At 44.8% G+C, this 24095-nt stretch overlaps 1 protein-coding gene across 9 annotated transcripts in view; it reads right to left on the bottom strand.

Moving 5' to 3' along the window:
- Positions 1–24095, bottom strand: part of CELF4 (CUGBP Elav-like family member 4) — a 723613-nt gene that overhangs the window by 68977 nt on the left and 630541 nt on the right. For all 9 annotated transcript variants that reach the window (XM_005436852.3, XM_027801973.2, XM_014278066.3 and 6 more), the window contains exons 6-7: positions 17078–17221; positions 5288–5435 (exon numbers count right to left, since the gene is read on the bottom strand). In XM_005436852.3, coding sequence (XP_005436909.2) covers positions 5288–5435; positions 17078–17221 — 292 coding nt within the window. The remainder of the gene's footprint in view (positions 1–5287; positions 5436–17077; positions 17222–24095) is intronic.

Here is a 24095-nt window from a genome sequence, read left to right as displayed (position 1 = left end):
TCCTCCTAAGCTTTCTCCCAGGGCTATTACCTGTTTAAACTGAGAAAGGAGGAAAAAAAAAAAAAAACCCAACCAAAACCTACATAGATGAAGGGCTTAGGGACATGGTTTCGTGGTGGGCATGGCAGTTCTACGTTATGGTTGGGCTTGATGATCACAAAGGTCTTCTCAAACCTAAATGATTCTATGATTCTTTCCTAGATAGCATCTAACACCAGAAGCAAATTCTGAGCCCCACCTTCCTACAGCATTTCTTCTCAGTTTCTCTATGGAGATGTCACCTTCATGGGCATACTGATTTCCAGGACTACTCTGTCTGTACTCCCTCACGAAGACATGTTTCATGTATATTTAATGTACAAACTCATTCTGAACTTTCTTAGCACCAGGGATCCTTGAAAGGTTTGGCAGGTTGATTGGTACCCTAAAGGCAGCCAGTGATACTGGGTTTTTGGGTGTCACTCTTTGGCCCAAATGTGACTTCATAGTGTTTTAGCAGAGAACTCCCATTCAGCAGGGGCAAATTTTAGGCTACATCTCTCTTTCATAGAATCATATTCCTCCCCTTCCTCCCAGATGCATCATGTGGGGGACTGTAATGCTGCAATCTGAGAAGAACAATTTACTCTTTATGTTTTGGGTGGGATCCTGTCACTCACTGACAGGGAATTCTTAAATTTCTGAGGGGAGAATTAAATCCCTCTGCTAAATCATTGTCTGTTCCTAAGTGTGTTTAAAATGACTGGGCTTTCTGTGCTTCTAATACATTCAGGATGTTTTGGTGGACCAAAAAAGAGTTTTCAATGAGTATAAATTTATATTTTTACCTTGCTAGCTGTGAGTGGAAAGTTAAACTATCTTATCTTCAGCAATATCTTTCTGTGTCAGGGTATACCACTGATTGAAAACACCATTTTTGCTGTAACCCTTTTTTCAAACCAATTACAGGAACTTCCTTCACCATAGCAGAATTCTATGATAGGTTAGTCCAATAACAGACTTTAATGACTGCTTAAATCTGTGTTGGTTCTTTAAGAAAGCCAATACTGGTGCATGAGGTGTTTTAATATGTTCTGATTTGAGTAGCCCCCAAAACCAGACAATATTTCAGCTCTTTTCTTATACCCTGAACAGACAAGCTGCTGCATCCCCTTTTCTTATTTAAATTGTGTTGGCCTTTAAAAATGTCCTCTGTGGAGGTACAGGGAGCCAGCAGTGGCAACTGTAGTCCAAAGGCAATGCTCTTAGCATATGCCATCACCTTGCAAATCACAAAGGCTACTTAAAATTTCAGTTGCTTTTCTGGATCTCTCGTTTATTTGCATAGACTGTGTAAGTAATTTTTTCTAAAATTACAGCAAGGGATTTGTGCTTCCTATTTTGTGCATGTTGAAGGAGGTTTAGGCATATTCATTGCAATTCTTTAATTTTCTTCTTATAAAGAATCCCCCTGGAGAGGTCAGATCTGTAGCTGGAGTAAAACTGGCATAATGCCACCGCAGAGAGCAAATGGTGGTGGTGCATGCCAGTTGTGGATTTCATCCCTGGTTTGAGATCTCTTGCTGCAGCTACACCATCTGCAGATTTACAATGTAGAGGGAGGGAGAAGAGAAGGAAGGAAGCCTAAATGAAATTTCATTTCTAGCCCCTTAGTCAGACCCACTTTTCACCCAGACTATGCTAATGATGGGACAAATGTGAAAACTGAACCAGACTTTCTGAGATGTCAGTTTAATTGCCTCACAATTACGGACTGTGTGTGAGATAAAAACCTGACTCGTGATGCAGAACCATCAAACCGCCAGCAAACAGCATAAAGTTTTATGGTCTGAATTACCTACTGCCTCCATTGGAATGTCTACTGCACTCCATTGACCCCCGGCAAGCCAGGTGACTAGTATGAACTAGATGTCTGACTTCTGTATGGTTAAAGCCAGATGAGATGGATCTCACAGTCTCTAGTCTGTTAAATTTGCCTGGAACCAAAACTTTGTAAGTTCCTAGCTCCTGTGGGAACTCGTGAGCCTGAATGAACTCATGGCCATGTCCCAAGGAACCCACTCTCCCAAAGGTGGGATGCACAGGAAGCAGATGCACTGGGATGTCTGAAGATACCAGCACAGAGGCACAGTGCTCTGCTAATACCTCCAAAGCCTCTAGGACTCTGGGTTACCAGTGTCCTTTTTCTAGCACAATTTCTTTTGCTTAGGAAAGATCAAAATACTTTTTTTTTCAATATTCCAAACACTTTTTTTTCTAATGCCTGTTTTTTAGTGAACTTTGAAATGTTTCATTTTCATTCCAAGTCAGAACAAAGATATACTTCAATGACTGGAAATCCTGCTATGAAGCAGAATGATCATTTTCCATTTGGCTTTCTGAATGTTAACAAAAGCCAGCAGGAGAATTCACATTAGGCTTCAGATATCTCCTGGCTACTCAGAAATCGCTTTTCATTTTGGAGGCTTGCTTGCTCAGATGCTATGTGAAACATTTTCTATGCATCTTATCAAAAGCTTTGTGAGTGTTGTAGTAACACAAGGAGTCATTTCAAAGTCTAAACATTTCACCCAAGGAATAATTGTCAATGGATGTTTCCACAAGCCATTACAGAGGTTTTTCATGAAGGAAGCTACCCATTTGAGGTAAATCTGCAATAATGCCAAAGTGTATAGGCTTCATGACTGAAAATATGTCATAAGGAGAGTGCAGACTCTGCCACCATGAAAGAGATCGAGGGGTCATCTAAACCAGCATCTTATTTTCAGTAATGACCAGTCATGGGTGTTCTGGGAAGCATGTAAAAAACATGAGCTTTCCTTCTCTGTATTTTGACAATGTTTATCACTCCCCAAAAGGCACCAGGCACACCAGAAGAGAAGATCTTATGCCGAAGACAGGCTGTGATATTTTTCATGTGCTGGAAATCATGGTAAGCACAGAATTTGGCTGTTGTGTCAGTATTTACATACTTATGTCACAGAACTCACTCATTCTCAAGACTTATTTATATGCAAAAGACCTTGTGCTCTTTTGTGGTGAGGCCATCACAAACCACTGCCTGGATTTAGCTTTCCAGGCCCTGAGAGCATTTGAATTCCAAGCAGACTTTGTTTGATGTTCTCTCTGCTCCCACCAACACAAAACAAATCTAGCTAATGCAAATATGATAATCTTTCCAGCAGTGGGTTTAAAGGGTGCACATATAATTAAGCCACTTTTCTATTTGGATTTGCAGTAGCTCCATAGACTTGTTTATACATTTACCGTTGTGTAAACATATATTTTGAAATGTGTGGCATAAGGTTTTTGAGTCAAGCGCTTTTCCTTGGGTCTCCATAAGTTTATGTGGAGAGCTCTGTCTTTCTGTATCTCCCTTCTTTCCCCCTTATATTCTAATACAAGCAAAGGAAAAGTTAGGTATCTGATCCAGTAGCTGCTGACACTGTTCCCAGCTACAGATTGCAAAGAGATGCTTAGCTCTGTGCGCAAGAGGAGGTTTTCTTTGGCAGACAAGTTAGCTAAACTCAGTTCATTAGGAACAGCCCCCAAGCCTCCAATGTTGCGGTGCCTTATCTCCCTGCCATCCAGTGTTTGTCAGCCATGAGGCATCTTTCTTGGCTGCTTTGTCAGATGGCCCTTTCCCGCTCCAGGACTGGTACAGACCTCTTCTTTTCTGGTACTGAAGCTGCCCCTTTTCTCTCACTGCTCTGCGCTGCAGTCCCAGCTCCTGCTCTGCTCAGTGCTGGCCAGCACCACAGCTTGCTCAGGCATAGCTCACTGCTCCCATGTCTCACCCCAAACCTTTGTCCAGCTGATCCCGTCCAGACCAGCTTGATGCTTCATGGTTCACACAAGTGCACTGATATGCCACATCTTTCTGAACAAGTCCCATTCCCAGTGCCTCTCATAGGAACAACTCGCATCGCCCCAGGGACCCTTTTATCACAACCTGTCCCTTAGAAATGGTCCTCTGAAGATGTACCTTTGAGTCCTCTGCTCCCCTACCAGACTCAGTGGTATATTGCAAAGCTCTCCAGATTCTTACTTCTTTCCTTTTGTGGTTCAGCTCCACTTTCTCTGCTGCCCCACTTCCCTGCTGTTAGACCTCGTGCTACTCCATGGCTATCAGCCCTGCTCGTTCCTTGACCTGTTCCTGCACAAATGATTTCCTTGTGCTTTAAGCCCCAGGAAAGCCAGTCCTTTTTCTGTCTCAGGTTGACTCCCTGCCCACTGCAGCTCTAGCACGGGCTTGTTGTGACACCTAGACAGATCCTGGGAGCCCTTTCCCAACTACCTGCCTCTGCTTCAGCAGCCAGAAACCCTCTCACCAAACACTTCCACTGCAAGTATCACCAGAGGTCTTCCCTGAGTACCCCCTGTCTTATTTCACAGTAGGGGAAAGGCTTATATATCCCAAACACATAGCTCATCTTGTTAACGACATTGCATCTCACCACAGACCTTATTTTATTTGTCTTTAGACCAGCCTGGCTGTGACAGCACCAGCACTAACCCTTTGGACATCTATATGCACCACCAATAAACCAGTGTAGGTTACTGGGGGATGCTTTGTACCATTTAGAGCAGGGGTTCTCAAACTGTTTAAACAGGGGGCCGGCGTGGATGAAGTGGCAGGCAGTCATCTGTGGCTGCTTGGTTTCCCCCCCCCCCCCCCCCGCCAACCCCCGGTGGGGGGATCTGTAAATACCAGGGGCCGGATTGAGGACCCTGGGGGGCCGTATCTGGCCTGTGGGCCGTAGTTTGAGGACCCCTGATTTAGAGGGTGCTCATAGCTAAAGGAAAGGGTAAGGCTGAGAGGGAAGGATCATGGCTGAAAGCCCTTTGCAGTGCCTTCCCTGCCAGCACCCTTCCTCCTCCCCAGCAATCCTATTGTGTCCTGGCTCTGGTGAGTCTCAGCCCTCTTGGTCTCCTCAACCATGAGTGCCACTTGGCACAGGGCACAGCTAGACCAACAGCCCGCTTCTAGCAAACTCTTTGACTTTGTCCTTATAACTATTTCATGATACAGAAGCAGACTTGCAGGTGGCCCCAGCCCTGGAATAGGTAGCAAACAGCCTTTCTCCACCCCTTTCCACCACTCTTAGACCACAAAAGGATCTGGTCAGCTCCACTCTTCACTTCTGGTGGCCTTCACCAACAAGACCAAGATTTCTTTCAAGACCCCCTGGGGGACAACCTGTCAGCTTCCATGTCCTGCCAGGTCTCCTCTGGGGTGTGTCAGATGTTCCTGGCCTTTGCCCTCTCCACCTCCCCAGCCCCTTACCTGAGGTTGGTGTCATGGGGGCGGCTGCCAGGCCATTCATGTTCAGAGCCGCCATCTGCTGCATCTGGGCTGCGGCAAAGGCTGCCATGGGGTTCAGGTAGCCACCCTGCGCCACCGACGCCATGATTGCGGCTTGCTGCTGCATCAGCTGGAACAAAGAGAGCAGGGAAAAAATATCATGCGGTCACTGGCAGGGCAGCCCGTGGCACTGGCACCAGGTTGGGGACCCGGTGTAGGTGCAAGGCATCCCTGTTTTGAGATGTCAGCTCACCATGCCTGTGGCACCTCCCAGCCTTGGCCCCCCTTCTTACTATAGGGGCTGGAGGCAAAGTACATCTTTGCATCTTAGGGTTTTTATGGTCCCCACCCCCACAATGTGTTCCTGACTGTGGAGGATTCCCATGAGTTGAACGCAACCCTCTGATTCCTTGGTACTTCCTTGATGATGAAAGGGAGAGAAAACACTCTACAGTCCTGGCCAGAGAGGTTTCATAGCTTACATTGCTTTTGCCAAAGCTTTGAGAAAGCACTGGAGGCCACCGATGGGAGACCAGTGTATGTGGAGCGGCAAGATGAGGAGATCCCTTCCCCAGAGCAGCAAGCCTAGCTAGTTCTCTGGGGTTAACCTGATTTGTTTCCATCTGTCAGTGACAAAAATATTTTTCTTATGCTGCTGGGAGGCAAAACCATTACCAAACCTTCCAACCAGATTACATAGCACCTATTTCCAACACAACCAAGCAGTGACTCCAGAGCTATATAACAGAAGGGAACTCCCCTATTTAAGCAGGATTAATACTGTGTAGTGGGAAAATCCCTTCCCTGTGGTTTTGATCTGGGATGACTTCCTTAATTGTTTATTTCGTGATCAAAATGCCACCTCTTACAAAAGGCAAATATAAGGAACCCAGCCTATATTTTCAGGAATTTAGGAGTAAAAGTTCTGGAGCATAAAGGTGGTGGTGAATGGTTATGCGTGCTGGAAATGTTTCTTGTATTAAACCCAGACTTTGCTATCGTTATCTTACACTCTGAACCTAACACAGTCGGTGCGGTTCATAGGTGCAGTATGGCTGCAGTGGGCTTTTGAAATGCTCCTGGCATGAAGAAGAAAACAGTTTGGAAGTAGCTGCCTCATGTCTCCTTCCCTGGAGCTGTACAGAGAGCCAGATGAGGTAAGTCTGGGTCCATATCCAACCCTCGCTAGTGACTGGTGGTGGAGGCTTACAAAAAATATAGGGGAAAGAGGATGAGCAGAGAGAAAAATCTCACTGTTCATTCCCCAGCCTCTGCTAATGCATAACTTGATGATAATAGTGGAGAAAAAACCTGTTTTTCTGTAGTGGTTTTAGAAGTGACTCATGTCTTTGCTGTCTCCAGAATTGGAGTGCCTCTGTTTTGCTGCTCTCTGTGATAGCGCTCTCTCTCCCATCAGGAAATCACCCTCTGATGCTGCTGTTTAAGCACACGGGACACGCTTCTCAGCATTAAACAGACCTCAAAAGTCATGGCAAGGAACAGACTGTTCCTTACTGTTCGCTTTAATATTGAAATATCAGCTAAATTAGCTGTTTATATACATACACGCTAAAACAAATCCTTGAGTTCACTGCCCTCATTGAAATGCTGAAACTTTCCTTGTCACCATCGGTTAAGAGACCAAAGCAAAGGATGCTCTGCCATTGACCTGCTGTATCACCGTGCACAAATTGTGTAAACTTGCTTCGGTTTCTTCAGTGATAAAATGGGACATGGGTTACCTGCCTCCCCACGTGGGAGTGCCTTCAGATCTACAGATGAAAATTTCTGTACCAGAGTTTAGTACAACTATTATTTTTTGAAGCCTGATGCAGATTGGTGGCAAGGTGGTGGCTTTCCCTTTGATTATCAATTACCTTTTTTTATTATACCCTGCATAAGACACTTTCACATTTTAATTAGCGATATTCTGTTCTTTGTAATTACTGATGGAGTGATTAGGCAATCTTTTCTATTATAGCACAATGCTGATTTCCCTTTAAGAGCTACATTTGTTTCTGAGCATCATTTGAGTTTATTCTCCAGAGGAAGCACTGAGCAGGTGATTTTAGTAAGTGTGTCAATGAAGTGAATGAGGAAGGGGGAATCCATCCATCTTTAACACTGGATTGACTCCAACACTGAGTGTGCTGACTTGTGTCTCATTTTCTGTGCTGGATATTTTCACCTGGGGAAAGCTGAGCATATAACTGGCCGGGTTGCAGAAATGATCGCCAAGACCTGTGCTTATAGGATCTATTTAGAGCTGCTGATCAAAGGAGCATCTCATGAAATGGATGCAGTTGCAAGGTCTGGGGACAGTTCCAGTCTGGCCTTTGCTGACTTCTCTCTGTGTTTCTCCAAAGCTGACCAGAACTGCATGAACAAACCCACCTCAAAACACGGAGTAACATATAGCTGGTTGCATGTGTGCTGTGGTCAGCCTCGCTGGCAGGTAACAGCCTGGTATTTGTACCAGAGACCATCTAGGGCAGTCAGGGGGCTCTGTTTCTGGCACTTTCCGTTGTCAGATTCCAAAAACTAAACACACATGACGTTTCATCTAAGCTGGTCGCCTATTATGGTTGATATGATAACAGGCAAAGGAGTCTAGGCCAAGATCCACTGCTCCTTTCTGTACCTGAATGCCTCTGGGCAGATGAATTGCAGCTTCATTTCTCCCTGTTGACTGTATGCGGACCTCAGGTGATCAGTTCAGCTGCACATACCAACACAGTCAGATGAAATGATTCCCACCCTTTACCTGGCCCTCAGTGGATATTTTTGGACCTTGGGTCCCAGCCATTTAAAAGAAAAGTGTTAGTCCTCCTTTTGTTTGTATTTCACCTGTGCTGCAAGAGAAACAGGGCTCTATCTAAAAGATACTGCATTGCCAATGGTAGTACAAATGATTGCAGTCCTCCAAAGACAGTCCCCATTTTGCACTCAGCAGAGCTAGGCAATCACCTGTGACATTAGCTATGGCTTATTGTCCTGGTTCCAGCTGGGTTAGAGTTAGATTTCTTCTTAAGAGCTAGTACAGTGCTGTGTTTTGGCTCTGATGTGAGAACAATGTTGATAGCACACTGATGTTTGTGGTTGTTGCTGGGTAATTTTTATACTGAGTCAAGGACTTCTCAGTTTCTTGGGCCCTGGCAGCGAGAGGGCTGGAGGGGCACAGGGAAGTGGGAGGGGACACAGCCAGGACAGGTGACCCAAACTAGGCAAAGAGGGATTCCATACCGTATGACATCATGCTGAGTATACAAACTGGGGGAAGAAGGAGGAAGGGGTGGACATCCAACATTATGCTGTTTGTCTTCCGAGTAACTGTTACGTGTGATGGAGCCCAGCTTTCCTGGGGATGGCCAAACACCTGCCTGCCCATGGAAAGTGGTGAATAAAATCCTTGTTTTGCTTTGCTTGCATGTGTGGCTTTCGCTTTACTTATTAAATTGTTCTTATCTCAACCCTGGAGTTTTACATTCCTTTCCAATTCTTCTCCCCACCCCTCTGGGTGAGGGGGAGCAAGCAAGCGGCAGCAGCTTCATGGTGCTTGGTTGCCAGCTGGGGTTACACCATGACACTTATGCAACTTCTTCTCCTGCTTCTGGATGTCTCTAAGCTGTTCAGAGTTAACTCCACAATGGTGGGTGCTCCTTTTGGTTTGCAAACCAGGTAACCTGAGTGTGTGGTTTCTTGTGTATTCAGAGGGCTTATAAATTTGCACTGGAAGATGCATGTTTTTAGAATATACCTTAGTTACATGCATGCTCCTTTTTGCAGTGTAACGCCATTTCTGCTTTTCTGTCACAGGCCTTCAGAAAGAAGGCGGCACTTCCTTTCTCCTTAGGAGAACTAGATGGTCTTGTCTGCTGATCAGTGGTGAAGGTGCAAGGTCTGCAACTTAAATTCTGATGGATTTCAGTGAAAGTCACTTTAAACTGGCCATACTCTGATGGAGACTGAATTAGAATCTTGAGGAGAAAAGAGGTTAAATTCAGCTTAGGGTTAAAAAGCTAATGCAGTAAAAATAAGGCCCTAACCTGTGATTTGAGAAACTAGATCCAGTTGCTTCTGCTACAGCAGGCATTGTCCAGGGAGCGCTCACCCTGTTTCTGTTATGCTTGGTGCTCTGTGGATGCCCAAGATGCCCTGGAGAGCTGGTACCCCCCCTGACATGGTGAAATGAGCTGGTGCCCTGCACCTCAAGGACCAGAGGACATACACCTTGCTGCAGCCTTCAGAGCCAGGCCGTGGGGTAACCCAGTGTCTCCTCCAGAGCTGGAAAAAGCATAGCATCCCATACCTGAACACAGCCACACACCTCAACTCACTGGCTCTCCTTCCTTGGCTAACCATGTCCCAAATCTTTCTGGACATCTCAACCCTTGACAACACTCCTGACACCCTTCTGTGGACATATTTGCTCTTCATGCCCTTCTGTCTCTGGTTGGAGTTGCTCGAGGGTAACAGTTAAGGGGGAAGAGGAGGGGGGTCTTTCCCAGCCCTGTGCCTGATGGTCACAGCCTGGCTGAGTGCAGCAGCATCACAGGAATGAGAGGATGGGAACTTGGTCACCTTGAGCGAACCTGACAGCATAGACCTACCTCCTTCCCTGCAGGACAGCTCCAGGGAAATTTACAAAAGTAGGGCAAGCCCTGTAAGGGTCACCGGTCTCCCTTATAAAAGCTCTGCGGTATTCCCAATAAAAGTCACCCCACTCCTTCCCTGGCTCCCCCTGAAGACAAATGTTCCATCCACTCTCTTTTCACTTTGAAAGAAGCCCAGTGTATGGTCCCAGCTAATAAACCTGTAGAAAGTGAGGCAGTGACCCCACTAGGGGCAAATCAATAGCAGCAGGGCCCTTGGGTATTGTGTACTTTAAAATATGCCATTTGAAATGCAGATTTTCCCTGCATGGGCTGAAGCTGCAGATGAAGCCTAATCAGAAAGGCAGCAGCCTTATTATCTTGGACTGACCCAAGGGGACGGAGAAGAGCCTTCCCCTTCCTCAGCTGGAAGGACGTATTTCCTTTTGCTTCTTTTACTTCTTTGGCATGGCCTTTGCCTCAGCATTTAAAACTTTTCCCCATCCAATTTTAAAGACTTGTTCCCTCTTTCCTTCAATGTGGCCTTTACTATTGCTCAGATATTTATGTTCTGAGGAGACCAAGAGATGCTACCAAATTGGTTCATGTCCATGAAGAGCACCTCAACAGCTAAAAGCCTGCAGTCCTTATCCCAATGCTTGAGAACCAATGGGGCTGCTGAAGAGGCACTGGTAAGGCCAACTAAAGCATGGGAAGTGGTGGTAGTGATGGCTGGTCAACAGAGAGAGAGATAGGAGGCTTCATCTCACACATCTTTTTGATACCTCAAGTTGAGATGGCTAAACTTCAGCCAGTTCTGTCATCAGTGGGTGGATGGGCAACTACACAGGCTTATCCATCCTATCCTAGCATGGAAAATGAAAGTAGCAGCAAAGGGTGAAGTTTTGCAGCACAGCTGCACTAAAGCAAGAGCTAGCTGATGCCCAGCTCCCTCTCCACAGCTTGGCAACCAGGCCAGATGCACACCTGACACTGCCAAGCCCCAGCTCAGGGACAGCACAAACACAGCGTTTACTGCCAGCTTTCCTCCCAGACATGGGGCTCTGTGTGGTCACGACCAGTCTACTGTCGTGGGGTGAGGACATGTGGCCAGAGGTGGGGCTAGACACCTGCCTCTGGGACAGCTGCCTCTGGCATCAGGTGGCTGTTAGCAGGGTCATGCGACTGTGCACAAGGAGAGGACATACTGTCCTTGTCTTACAGGAGAGACAGATGCATGGAGAGATGAAGGAGCTTTCTCAAGGCAAAAAACCTCCCGCTAGAAATAGGGCAAGGATGCTACAGCCTGCCTACCCCAGCCGCCAAAAGAAAATACACGTGAAACTGGAGAAGGGGAAGAGGAGTGAGAAGAACTATTTCTGATATTCTCTTTTTGAAATAGCATGCTCATTGCCCTTGGAGAAAGCTTACTCTGAACAATCTGATGACCTTCTTATTTCTGTCAGTGTTATTTTCTACCCTTGCCTCAGAACCGCATGATGTTTTGTTTGACTTTTCACATTCTTCCTTCAGTAATAACAATAAAAGTAATAACAGCATCCCACGCTTCCCACCTCTAACAATCTATACAAACACTTAGCTAATTAATCCTCATGGTACCCCTGTGATAGAAAGAGGTAAGTAAAGTGATCCACCAAGCAATAAGAAGACACATATTTGGTAAAATCACAGAACTGACAAACTCACTTCTGTTTTATCTAACTGGCCATTGGGAAATAAGAGCAAAACTATCTCCCATGCCTTCAAACAAACAGAAGATATTCTGTAAAAAAAATCAGAATGGTTCTTCAGATATTTTTGATGTCTTCTGGAAACAGAAGTTTCTGCTTTGAAAATAAAATTTAAATTTAATTAAGATTTTGAAAAAAATAAACAAAAGTCAGCACTTGGATTCATGTGTCGTATTGTCTTTCAAAAGCCTGATACACAATAGTTTGAATTTCTAACTTTCTGAGAGCTCTGGAAAAACCCCAAAAACTAAAATAAAATAAATACATATATGTATATATATAGAGAGAGAGAGCCCAAATCTGAGTGTTCATTATTTCTGAAATACCAGGGAGCTGACCATTAGAAATATGGTATTAGCCCTGCTACAAAGTATTATGGCTTCAAAATAGGTTCCTCTTCTGGAATGGATCAGAACAAGTGATTTGCATAACAGGTAGTATTTACCAAATATACTGCCCCATTTTGGTCATTGAAGTGTAACAGCTGTCATATGAAGAAGACAGTCTATATTCAGTAATTTTTCCCTGATTTCATACAGTTAGCAGAATGTTTTAAAGTATCTTTCCAAAATAATTTCACAGTAAGAATTGAATAAATATTGGACGAAGAGATTCTTCCCTTCAGTACTACCTCAGATCATTTAGCAGAAATGTCCTTTCATCTCCACAGGAGCCCAGACAGGGAGGCAGAGGGGCGCACCCAGGCTTTTAAGGTCAGCATGGTAGTCACTGCTGCCCTAACTTCCCAAGGTGACCACTTATGATGATGACTGAGAGCTTTGCTATACTGGATGTTCCTAGATTTGTTGCAGTTATTGCCTGCAGTTTAGGAGCTGCAGCATTTGTACTTTTTGAGAGTGAGGAGAGCTGGGATTTACTAGCAGGAAAGGACTTGCTCCAGGCCAAAGAGCAAATGTTACCATTGCCTGTGTTGCCTCTGTCCCCATCTGTCTGGTTTTCCTCACTACCTCTATGCCTGGCCCCTGCTGCAGGATGCAATCAGTCCCATAGCTGGAATTTGGCCAGGAGACTGTGGCTAGCACTGCCACCCCATTTTTTATGCAAACTTGATTTATGACTTTGATCTTATTTTAAATAATTTAAAAATTAAATAATTTATACAGTATCTGTCACTTTCCAAGGCTCCTTCCTTTGTTCTTGCTTTGCTTTTCTGCATTTTTCCATCTTCCCAACACTTTTCGATCTGTGCACGCTTTCTTTTCTGCATGGTGGGGCAGCGGTGACATGAGACAGCTGCTAACTACTTGGTATGTTCTTCACAGAAAGAAGACCTGCAGGAATTTTTGCCACTGTTGCTTATTTGGGCCAGGACTACAGTACCACTATTCATAGTCTGGTTTGATGGTTACTGCTCAGGATTTGGGGGCTGGCCACACACACACAGAGGCTTTAAGGTGTGCTGTGCTGCCCTGAGCTGCAGTGTGTGCCTGCAGGTTTGTGTCGACTGGCAGCAAATCAGAGGTGGTGGGTGCCACCTAGCATCAGTCTCCTCTTCGGGCTGAGTTCAGATCTGTATCTCAAGTTGGCCTTAACTGAAACTGCAGAAACAGCTATCAATACCCAGGTGATGTAAAGCCACCGTAACTTGACAACAAAAAGGGCTGGTGCCCTATACGTGTGTGAATTAAAATAAATAATTGGCCCATAAAAGAAGACATGAAATGAGTATGGGAAGACACTGCTGAAAAGAAAAAAAAATCACACACACCCCTGAAATAAATTAGTATAGGGGCTCTGGGAGTTTTAGGGAGCCATGAAATCTGACTTGTCTTGAGCTGTTTCCAAAAGAGGGGAGGTGGGTCTGTTATGACTTTCTGTGTCACTGAAAAGGCATACAGAGTTAATGCCAAGCTTTGTCTGGCATGCTTGCAGGTGGCACATGAGGAGGGGAGGCAAAACCACACACAGATGAGAACTCCCTTTGCTTCCTGATCTTTTTTTACCTCTGGAGCTGAGGCCATACGGCTGCTGAACCCGAGGACTGGTTGTTCAGCTGATGTGAGGCCGTCATTGCTACGAAGGTTAAAGTTGTTTAAGCTGAGGTTGAGTGGCTTGGCAGCGGGCAGTGGCTGGGAGTGAACTGTGACATGGCCATTTGCTGACATGCAAAGGAGGTAACTTAAAGAGCTGAGGTGCAGAGCAGTCCTGGTGGCAACACTAATGACTATCAGTCAAACACTGATGAACTGAGACCCTTGCTGCCTCTCTTCAGTGGTGCTGCTGGATTTGCAAATCCACAGCTGCACCCTAATCCTTCAAACAGCTGTACCATGTAGGTTTCTGCTGCACTGGCCACCTTGATGCATGGAGACCTATTTTCAGGAGCTAATCCAGTTCCCGTGATGCACCTGATGCCTCTCTGGGGGAGATTCCACAAGAAACTACTGCCTAGGGGACTCGGCAACCTCCTCCATGGGGACAGACCATTAGAGATAATTGATTAACCAGCTCTCATGGGAATGTCTGGAAACTATTATACGGAGACATCAGACAAACTTGGACTGCAGTGGAATAGCTGAGAGGACGAGTTATGAGTACAAACCAGCACAGTGTCTCATGCTAGTCCTGGCCTTACTACTAAGCATGGAGGCAGTCCCTAAACTTGTGTTATCATCGTACCCCTGTGTGAAAACCCATGGGGAGACAGACAGGGTGTCTCTGGGGGAGAAGGGCAAATAAATAAATCTGATTATCAGCTTTATTCTTACATGGGGAAACGAGGCTGAGGGTCAAATAATTCTCCCAAGGTCACACGAGTTGCCGGTGGCAGTGGCATCAGCTGTCATCACTGTCCTGCTCTTGATGTTTCACCTTCCCTCCTCTTGACTTGCCTTGGCTCTTCAACTTCAGTTCAGGCTGAATAAAACTGTCCCCCCTTCCCCTCTCCCCCTATCGATCCCTCCATCTCTTGCTGGCATTTGTGAGGTGCCAATCACCCTGATATCTAAGAGCCAGCAGTCCAAGGTGGATTAATTGGGACCGAGGGAACGTCACAGAGCCTTGGCGCTCCCTTCCTTCTCTTTTGTGTGAGACTGTGAGATGAAGCAGATAGAAAGAGACAGAGATAGGGAGGCTGATTGAGAGACAGCATCTGAGCACGCTCCGGGTGTATAGGCACCACACAGAAATGTGATCCCATCATTTAGACAGCTCTCAAGTCCCCAGGGTAATTGGTGTCACCAGCTTGTCATATCCAATGGGTCAAGATCTAAAACTTATTCTTTCCCCCTTATTATCATATTTACCATTAAAAAAAAAAAAAAAAGAGGATGGGTCCAATTCTGCTGTCACAGAAATCAATAGGAAAAATATTCATTGGTTTCAAGTGGAGTGGAGCACACCCAAGAATTGTTTTCACTCTTTCTTCAGTGATAAATCCTCATTCAAGCACCTACCCTCCTAACATCCTGCATTATTTGGTGATAAATAGATGGAAGGAACTTTTGTGGTGCAAAGATGCACACTGCATCCTCTTTTGTATCAGTATAAACCTAGGATGGCAATTAGATGTATAGATTAAAAATTATGTGAGAAGAGGTTTTGGACCAGAGCACCAGGACAGTGGTGTCTTTACCAGCTGCCTGATCAATGCCTGTAGTGTAACACCAGAGCCACATCTCCTGCCTGACCCCTTTAGATGTTTGTCCCAAGCTGTCCATAGGTTGCCTCCTGTTAATTCCTCTGGGACATGGAGGCACAGATGCTGCATCCCTCTGCCAGGCTGCTGGCCACTGACCTGAACTCAGCTGTGATTTACTGCTCTTCTACTCTTCCTGCAGCGTTCCCTGGCCAGGAAGGTTAAACACAGCCAAACTGCAGAGGGACAGCTCTACTATCATGTGAGGAGGGGAGCAGGGGACAAAGGATGAAGCAAAGGTTCTCTTTAACTGGGAATAAGAATAGAGAGGGGAAAATAGAAGGAAAAATAAAACTTGCCTTGTAGGCAGAGAATAAAAATGTCCAGAATAGCACCAGAAGGGGCAGCTGGGAGGTGAGGGGGAAATTCTGTGGAGCTCTACAGCATGTCCTCATGACTCTACATGGTTCATGCAAGGGGTAGGCTGGGTTATAACAGGTGTTCAGGGAGGCACAGGACATTCAGCAGAGGACAGAAATGTCAAGGCCCTCAAATTAAAAAAAAAAGAGATTATGGGGATGTGACGGGAAATCCAGGGTGCCTACATGTGAGAAAGAAATGGGCAGGCAAGAAAGAAGAGCCTTGCAGTCAGCGCACTGGATGAAGTACGGGTACGTTGGAGTATGATTCCTGAGTTGGCCCTGTATACCTAGGGCAAGGCATTTGGTTTCTCTCATTCAGAAGATGCTACTCTGGAAAATGGGATTAATAGTACTTCCCTCCTGTACACAAATCTAGCAGAGTACAAGAAGGCCACACTTTGCTACCAAAAGGATAAAGCACATAGATGCACTGTCACTGTCTGCAAATCTGCTCCAGAGAAGGCAGCCAAAGTCACCTGGCAGTATTGTGTCTGCCTGCTGCAGGGATCACCTCTACCTTCCTCTGAAATACCTGGCGGAGACCAAGTTACCTAAACTTGATCTTGTCTTGCAGGTCCCTTGTTAATTGCAGCCTAAGGAAAGGTAGTTATGCCAGAGGCATCCATTCCAGGGTTCTTCATCAAGAACCCAGCTCTCTGTATAGCCACATTTTCTCAGGGGCTCAGGGTCCAAGTCTGGTATGTAAGTAGGACACCTGAAGTTAAACAGTGCAACATTGCCTTAAATAGCTGGTGCGTTTTCCCAGTGTGCTTAAATCACATTGTTTTGGGAAACCAGGACTGTATGTGTGCATATGTCTGCTTGTCCATTTTGATATACTCTAGCATGCTTTCATGACTCTAAAAGCACCTATGTCAACAGCTGCCATTTATCTTGTGGTTACTCCAAAGGTACCCACAATGATGTGTGGTGCAGCAGAGCCATCTCCCCCTTTCAGCTGAGTCTGTGTGTCCTTGTAGCAGAGGAGGGCCAGAAAGGTGTTTGTACCCTCACAAACCTTCTTTGGCACCAGATGATGCTGACATGGGGCAGAGAAGCAGGATAAGATGAATTCAGGCCTATTTTATCCAAATCCTTAAAGGCTAGCTGTGATTGGATTTGACAGCAATGGTTTAGACCCTGTAGGAAGTGTCTTGCATGTGTGCACACACGATCACAGTGTGGTTACTGCTAGAATTGGCTATTGTACCTCTTCGACTTGCCTGGCAGATGCCCTTGTCTACCCTGGGCGGCGTGACTTAGTTTGCTCCCATGATGTAATTAGTTTAATGGAGAAATCACTGGTTCTTCCTTTGTTCAGCTGTTCCTCTGCTCACGTGTGCTTTTGTGGACTTCTAGGTGCTATTCCCGTTGCCATGAACATGCATAGAGCCAGTGTCTATACTTACTGCCTGTGCATAGGCGCCATATGCTCCAAACTGGATGGCCATGGGGTTGAACATGCCCATTTGTCCTGCCATTTGCTGCATGCGTCTCATTGTACGCTCCTTGTCTGTATCTGCAAACTTCACCACCAGGCTTGAAGAGGCTCCCTGCATGACAGGAAACAAAAGGAGATACACACGGGAATTAGCCCAATACACATTGGCTCATGCAATCCATACATCCAACACAGATTTGTAACACGGGATCCAGTTGGTGCTGATTTTTTCCATGCAACCTCTCAGACCTTTTGAAATTATACCTTTGCAAGAGGCTGAGAGCATCAGGAAAGAACTAAAGGACCCTGGGGGTGAATGATTGAGGCCAGCAGCCTGGTTCTTAGTTTCCTCCAAAATTCAAACTTCCAGGCTCCCATTAATGCTCTTGCGGCAAAAGCTGTTGCTTTATTCTTTCAGCATAAACAGAAAACCTTCAAAACCTTCTGGCCCAGCAGGCTGGCCTCATCAGAGGACAAAGATCTGGACTCAGTGCAGCAAAATGTTGGAGTTTTGCTGGATGAATGTGGTAGGATTTAACTGATTCTGGCAGAATGTGTTAGCTCTGCACGTGCCAGAACCCTTGAGCTGGATCACACTTTCACACTGCCATGTCTTGTAACCCCCGATTAGAAATCCGCGTCCAGTGAGAAATTTGTGCCCAGTCTTGGAGACAGGATTCAGTATGCTGAACAGAGTGTATGTCTCACCACAAAGCAGCATCTCGTCAGCACTGTTAAACTAGCGGAGCAAAAATCGTACCTGATGGACCTGGTTTTCCGCTCCATGAACAGTAGGAAACAGAGGCTACCACAAAAGACCCCACATTTAAAGCTAAGCTTTTCCAGGAAAGCTTTAAAATGTTTGGGTTATGTCTCCTGTCAACACTGGTGCAGACCTACTGATGATCATTAGAGCTGGCTGCAGAAGTCTGTGAAAAATGTAGAGCTTTTGGGAATGAAAGAAATCCTTCTCCTCCCCAAAATGAGATGAGTGAAAGGTCATTAACTGCGATTCTTAAATTTCTGATATGAAACAGAGATGGGAAGAAATAGATCTGCTTAGGAAGGAAGGCACTGATAATTTTTTTGTCTGGCTGGCTCCAAGGATGTCCTAACTTGATGTGTTAGTTGATTCCCCGCAGCGTGGTGTCCCCAGGGGAAGTGGGGTGTTGGGGAGGGGGGATCTGGCACTAGCCCCGACAGCAGGCAGACAGTTGCCTTGGAAGCTGGGCTGCCACCAAGCCTGGGGAGATGGGCAGGTGAGCTGCCAGGAGACTGACAAAGAGCAGCTGAAAGCACCACACTCCTATGGTACACTTCCCTTTTGACACACTGGTATTTGCTGATGGAAATATATTCAGTGGGGAAATTGCCAGCTAAACCTCTGGCCGTGGCAGCAGAGGAAGTCAAGCTCCATGCCAGAGGTGCTGGGCTGTTGTAGGGCCCTCATTTTCCTAGCAGAGGTGGGCTTGTCTGGGATTGCACAGGGGAAGTGTTTAACTGGCTTACACACACCCCTGTGTCCTGGAACAAGAAAAAATCAAGTCTCAGTGGAAACAGAGTTGCTCTGCTACAAATTGGGAATAAAGTAGTAAACCATAGCTGTGAGTGTACTTATATGTAAGTCCAAGCTATGCATATTCAATAACCTCTCCAGATCCTCAGTTACAAATAAAGACTTGAGGAATTAACTTGCTAAAATAATTAAATAATCTAAGGCCACACAATAAGCGACGTTCCTCGGGATTAGCAGTCTGTTCTGGGAGGAAGTGATTTTCATTGGCAAAGAATCTGTCTTTTTGACCCGTTAGTCTGTCTTTAATAAATCTATAACCCACTCAAACAATGTGGTGAAGAGCAAGGGTTTGAAAGAAGTGCTTCAGGAAAACAATGGGATGGAGAGATGAATGCTCTGTTCAAGGGTGGAGAGCAGTCTTCAGAAGTTATTACAAGAGTAAAATAGAAAGCGTGGCGGGGTTGCCGGGGGTGTGTGTGTGTGGGGGTGCGGGGGGGTGGAAGTAAAAAAACACCTAGCCAAAATTCCCCTGCATTTCTGATCAAGGCTGACTGACTTTTAATTTTTTTAAATCACATGATAAGGTTATTGATCCTTTCCCAAATCACACTCTTAATTGCAGCTCATTGACAAATGAATATTTTAATGCATACATTTCCTGCTAATTATCACCTGGACCAGTCCTTAATTAGATTTCAACACTCATTTAATTAACCCTGATCCAAGAGACTGTTTGGTAACCTGAATCTAATGATTTCAACCTATTTACAGCTGTGTTGGAGGGAGGCACTGGTCCACAGCAGACTGGGCTGTTCAGAGCTGCGGTTGTGATTTGCAGACCAGAGGCTGCAGCACATGGAGGATTTTGAAACTGAGTAAGGTGAATGGGTATTCATCTCTGAAATGGGTTTTGAAGATGTGACCTGCTCTAGTTAACAAGACAAAGAGCTGTAAATAAGTTGGTGTCTTTTTCCTTCCCCCTTTCTTTCTATCTCTGTTTACCCTGGGAGTCTTAAGGCCAGAGAACTGCCTCAGGAAACTGCTGATGCCTCACACTGTTGAAAACCAAGCTATTATTGTAGATGGCATCATGAAAACATGGGTAACCTCCACATGAAGTTCTTGCCCCTGGAGTGTTCTTCCCTCTTGATGTGAGTCATAGTGACTGCACAGCAGCTGTTTGACCCAATAGGATCTAAGGCTGCCTCTTATGAGATGTTTTTCTGGGTTGCCTGTTGCAGCAGGACTTCAGGCCTCTTTGAACATCCCTATCATATACACAGGGCAGAAAGGCCACTGGCAAACAGAAGCAAGTTAGAGCACACACTACAAAGAAAGAGGAGAAAAAGGAGGGCCTTTTAAGAGTGCTCTGCAATGAGATGCACTTGTAAGTGGTTAAAGATTTCTAGCCAGTAGGGATGCTGCATTGCTCTTGAATATGAAGATTGACCTTGGGATTGATGCTTTTTGTATGTTGTTCCTCATGTGCAACCCTTTCATGTGGCCCAAGGAAATCAGGCAGTAAACTCTATCAGATCACCCAGTCCAGGATTTTTACTGGAGGAGCGAAACAGTGCTGTTCATCTACAATTAGAACAAGACTACTTTCTAGTCCAGTACTCCTACTAATCCACTGGATGTTAGAAATGCCCCAGAATGGGCCAGATATTCCACACAGTAAAAACTGCAGAGCCCTTCACTTGGGCTATTTATTGCTTCCGCAAGAAGTTAAACTGTGGCATAAATCAACTGTTGTCTGCTGACAAAGGCAATAGGTCCTGTCTGCTCGATCATTTATTAGTAATACATAATCCTCTTCCTGCTTTCTCCTGTTGTTGGACTGGACCTCATAGTTTGCCAGCCCCCAAGAGAGTTACAGTGGGTAAGTCAATAATGTTTGACATGTACTTTGAGATCTCTGTGTTAATTCGGCATTTTACTGAGGGAAGGACCTGTTTCTTTCTCTACCCTGCAGATCCACAATCAAAAAAGACTACCGTGAAAGTGAGCATTCCTGCTGGTGCTTCTGCAATAGGCTACTTGGAATTGGCATTTATCTCCTTTCCTATCAAATCAACCTCTTTTTTCAAGTGCTTTGATATCTACTGATGAAAAGGATACTGTAAGGGCTAAGTATTATTATGCTTTCCTTATTCTCTCTTGGGCCAGCAAGTCTACTTAATATGACTACCTTGTTTCCCATCCCCCTCCCATGCACAGTAATGAATTGCTCCCCTTAGTCAGCAGAGTCAAATGCTCTCGAGGCTGGCGGGGTGCAGGAAAAGATGGAGGAAAAATCGCTTTGCACCACACTCACTTTGTAATCCCTAATCAGAATCCTCTGCGGGAAAAACTAATTTCCCAGCCTGTCTTGACGTGTGAAATAAAGTCATTCTTGAAAACAGGAGCCTGACAGGTTGCTTGTGAAATTTCATATTCAACTAAAAATAAAACAGCCATCCATTGATATTTCATTTAAAGGCAAAGGAAAACAAATCTTTTGCCTGGTTGTTGGGACTGTTTCCCATTAGTTATGGCCTTCCAAATGGAGTGTATACACAAATTAAGCAAAACCTTTTCAGGAGACCAAATAATGCTGCGCATCATCAGGGAAAGCTGCTTCTCCCTATAACAATATTCATAGGAAAAGTTTTGTGAAGCTGTTTCCTTGTAGAATATATGCCTGAATTTTCTTTTCCTGTCAGCCCTATAAGTCTGCTCTGACTCAGTACATTACCAGTCTCTACAGATGGTTAGACATCTTTTTCTTGCAGAACTGATGAATCTGGGCCTAATTTGTCAAAGCCATTAAATCATGTTTCACTTTAAACTTAGTGAATGTCCTTTTGGAAGTAAACATATGCAAATACTTTACTGCAAGGGTGTCTATCTCATACAGGTCAACTTTTATGTCTCGGCTAGCACAGACAGAGCCAGTTAAAAGTTCTGGGCCAAAAATATTGGGAAAAAAAAGCTTGTTACATTAAATTCCAGTGACTAAAGCTCTTGAGTATTAGAGATCTGAATATGCAGATCCTATTAAGTATCTTCCAAAATGTCAGCCATGCACACCAGCTAAAACGCTTAAATGAATAGGTGCTGCTGGATACTTCTCATCTGGGTGATCAGACTACCTTCCTACGTGTCACCACATATGCTTCACAAGGCTTCAGCAAGCCATTTAGGGTAGCGTTTCCACACAAGGATCCTTGATGTTAGGGCCTGAAAGCCAAAGGAGTACTTCTTTGCCTTGGGATCTGTCAGATCAGGCTGTTTGGTATGATGCTTTCTAAGTTTGAAAGCAAAGCCAGATATTTAGTTTTTTAAAATGCTTGTGTAGCTCTATGGAAAATAGGGCTGCTGAATTAGCCAGTGGGGCTTTGACCCCAACATGGATTTCAGACAAGTGAAAAAGAAACTACTGTCCAATTAAAGCTGTAGAGCAGAGGGAATTTTAGCTAGGTAGAAATGTAATTACCCATGCTGGAAGATGGCCAGAAGACCAAGACTAACATCCCTCTCCTCTTGTGAAATATGCTATTTTTTCCTGTACTCAGGGCTTCAATTTCGTGTCTCATCTGTAAGATGAGTAGGACGGCAGTCACTAGGAGCTATTTCCACTGTACAGTCCTGAGAGGTGGTTTAGACACACTTGAGATGAGAGTGACAGAGACGGAGTGGGGAAGGGAGGCATTCATCCAGGGCTGGAGTGACAGACCCTTTGATAATGCTGCTCCTTCAGTAGAGGGGATTCTTCACGCAGTGCCTAAGTAGAGAGTTGCTGCAGGTACTTCCCTTCACAGGTCTCCGGAGCTGTAATTTATTTGGAGTGGAAGCTTGATTTAGGTTTTACTTGCCCGTACACTACTTAGCAGGTGTCTCTCTGAGCTGAAGTTATTGCTTTCCACGGGGCAACAGAATCTTTGACTCCTGGTGGCACTGTACCCAATTCTAATTAGAAAGAACTCGATAAATAACCTGGATATTAGTATGCCCCTCAAATCAAAGCCAGATATCCAAAAAACCTGAACTTCAAAGCAGAACTCTTCAAGCAGCTCTGTGTTTTTCAGCTCAGTCTATGGATGATAAAAGTCCTCACAGAATCATTCGCCTTCCTTAATGCATTATGAAGTGGAAAGTGTTGTTATACTGATAGACTGGAAATTCTTACCCGCTATTTAGGAATACGAAGCAATAAATAATTCTTTTTTGTCTATTTGAAGAAAAACTTAAAATCCAGAATTCAAAAGAAATCGTTATAGGTTTCCCTTTCCCAATGAGAGTAACATGGCTTGCAAGATAAGGTGTATTTAATTCTGTCTTTACTAAAAATACACTTCCCCTGAAAATATTCTTACAGCAACAAATGATGTAATTTTTAAATAAATTATTATTACTTATTAAGAAAATGTTTGGTAGCTGCAGCATAGAACCCCATGAAAGCTAGTATCTGAATGATCTCTCCATTATCCTAGGCAAGGATGAAAATAAAGATTAAGTGGAATAACTCCAGAGCCATGAAGTGAATTGTCTATTGTGAAAGCGAGGGAGCATCACAGCCAGGTATGGAGGCCCTGATGCTTTGGGACTCTGCTTACATGAGCCCCACTCTCCCTTGGCAATTCAGGATGAAGACATGAACAGCCTAAGATGACCTGGAAAGAAACAGATGTTGAGGAATGTCTGGCAAGCTGGGCAGCTCCATTACAACTGTGCACGTGACATAAAGGAACGTTTTAGTCACACTGAGTTACAAATACACTGCACGTGACTGGGCATCCCAGATCAATGTCGTGCTGTATAAATCTAGGCTGTCATGGTGTAAAGCATATTGCTTGATGGGACAGTAAGAAGTATTTGCATTTTTGCATCATATTTAAACTGAAGATCTCCAAGCACTGTACATCCATAGGGTCATTAACTGATATAGGATTGTGTTCACAGGGAGGTATCACCCATGCTTTCGTATGGTGAAAGACATGGTCAACTGAAACTATGAGACAGTGTAAACTCAGAGAAGCTCTGCTGGTTTTGGCGGAATAAAAAGTTGATTTATGCTGAAGGATCTGCCCTTACTGCATTCCACCCCACCAAGACTGAAACGTGTCTCCTTGTTGCTGGGAGAGACTTCACAACCACTGTTCCTGTGAGTACCCACACAGACCTTTGGGATGGGAAGTCAGGCATATTCCCCTACCTGATTTCACTTGCCAGCAGACATCTGAGGCAAAGACATTGGTGTCTGGTAGAATGCTTCACATTTTTGAATTTGTGCAGACATCTGTTGAGGGACTTATCTGAAAGTTATAGTTTTGATCTAAATACACCTTGGCCTTTAAAAATTCATTTTGATCTTTGCAAAACACATTTGGGTAATAGCTACTGAATGACTTAATGCCAGCTATGCTTTGATAGGGATGGCAATCTACCAGTTACTAAAGACTTTCTGTTCTTAAAACAATGTGTGTTA

This window comes from Falco cherrug, chromosome Z (genome assembly GCF_023634085.1).
Source record: "Falco cherrug isolate bFalChe1 chromosome Z, bFalChe1.pri, whole genome shotgun sequence".
Classification (NCBI taxonomy): domain Eukaryota; kingdom Metazoa; phylum Chordata; class Aves; order Falconiformes; family Falconidae; genus Falco; species Falco cherrug.
This window is presented reverse-complemented; position numbering and strand designations above follow the sequence as displayed.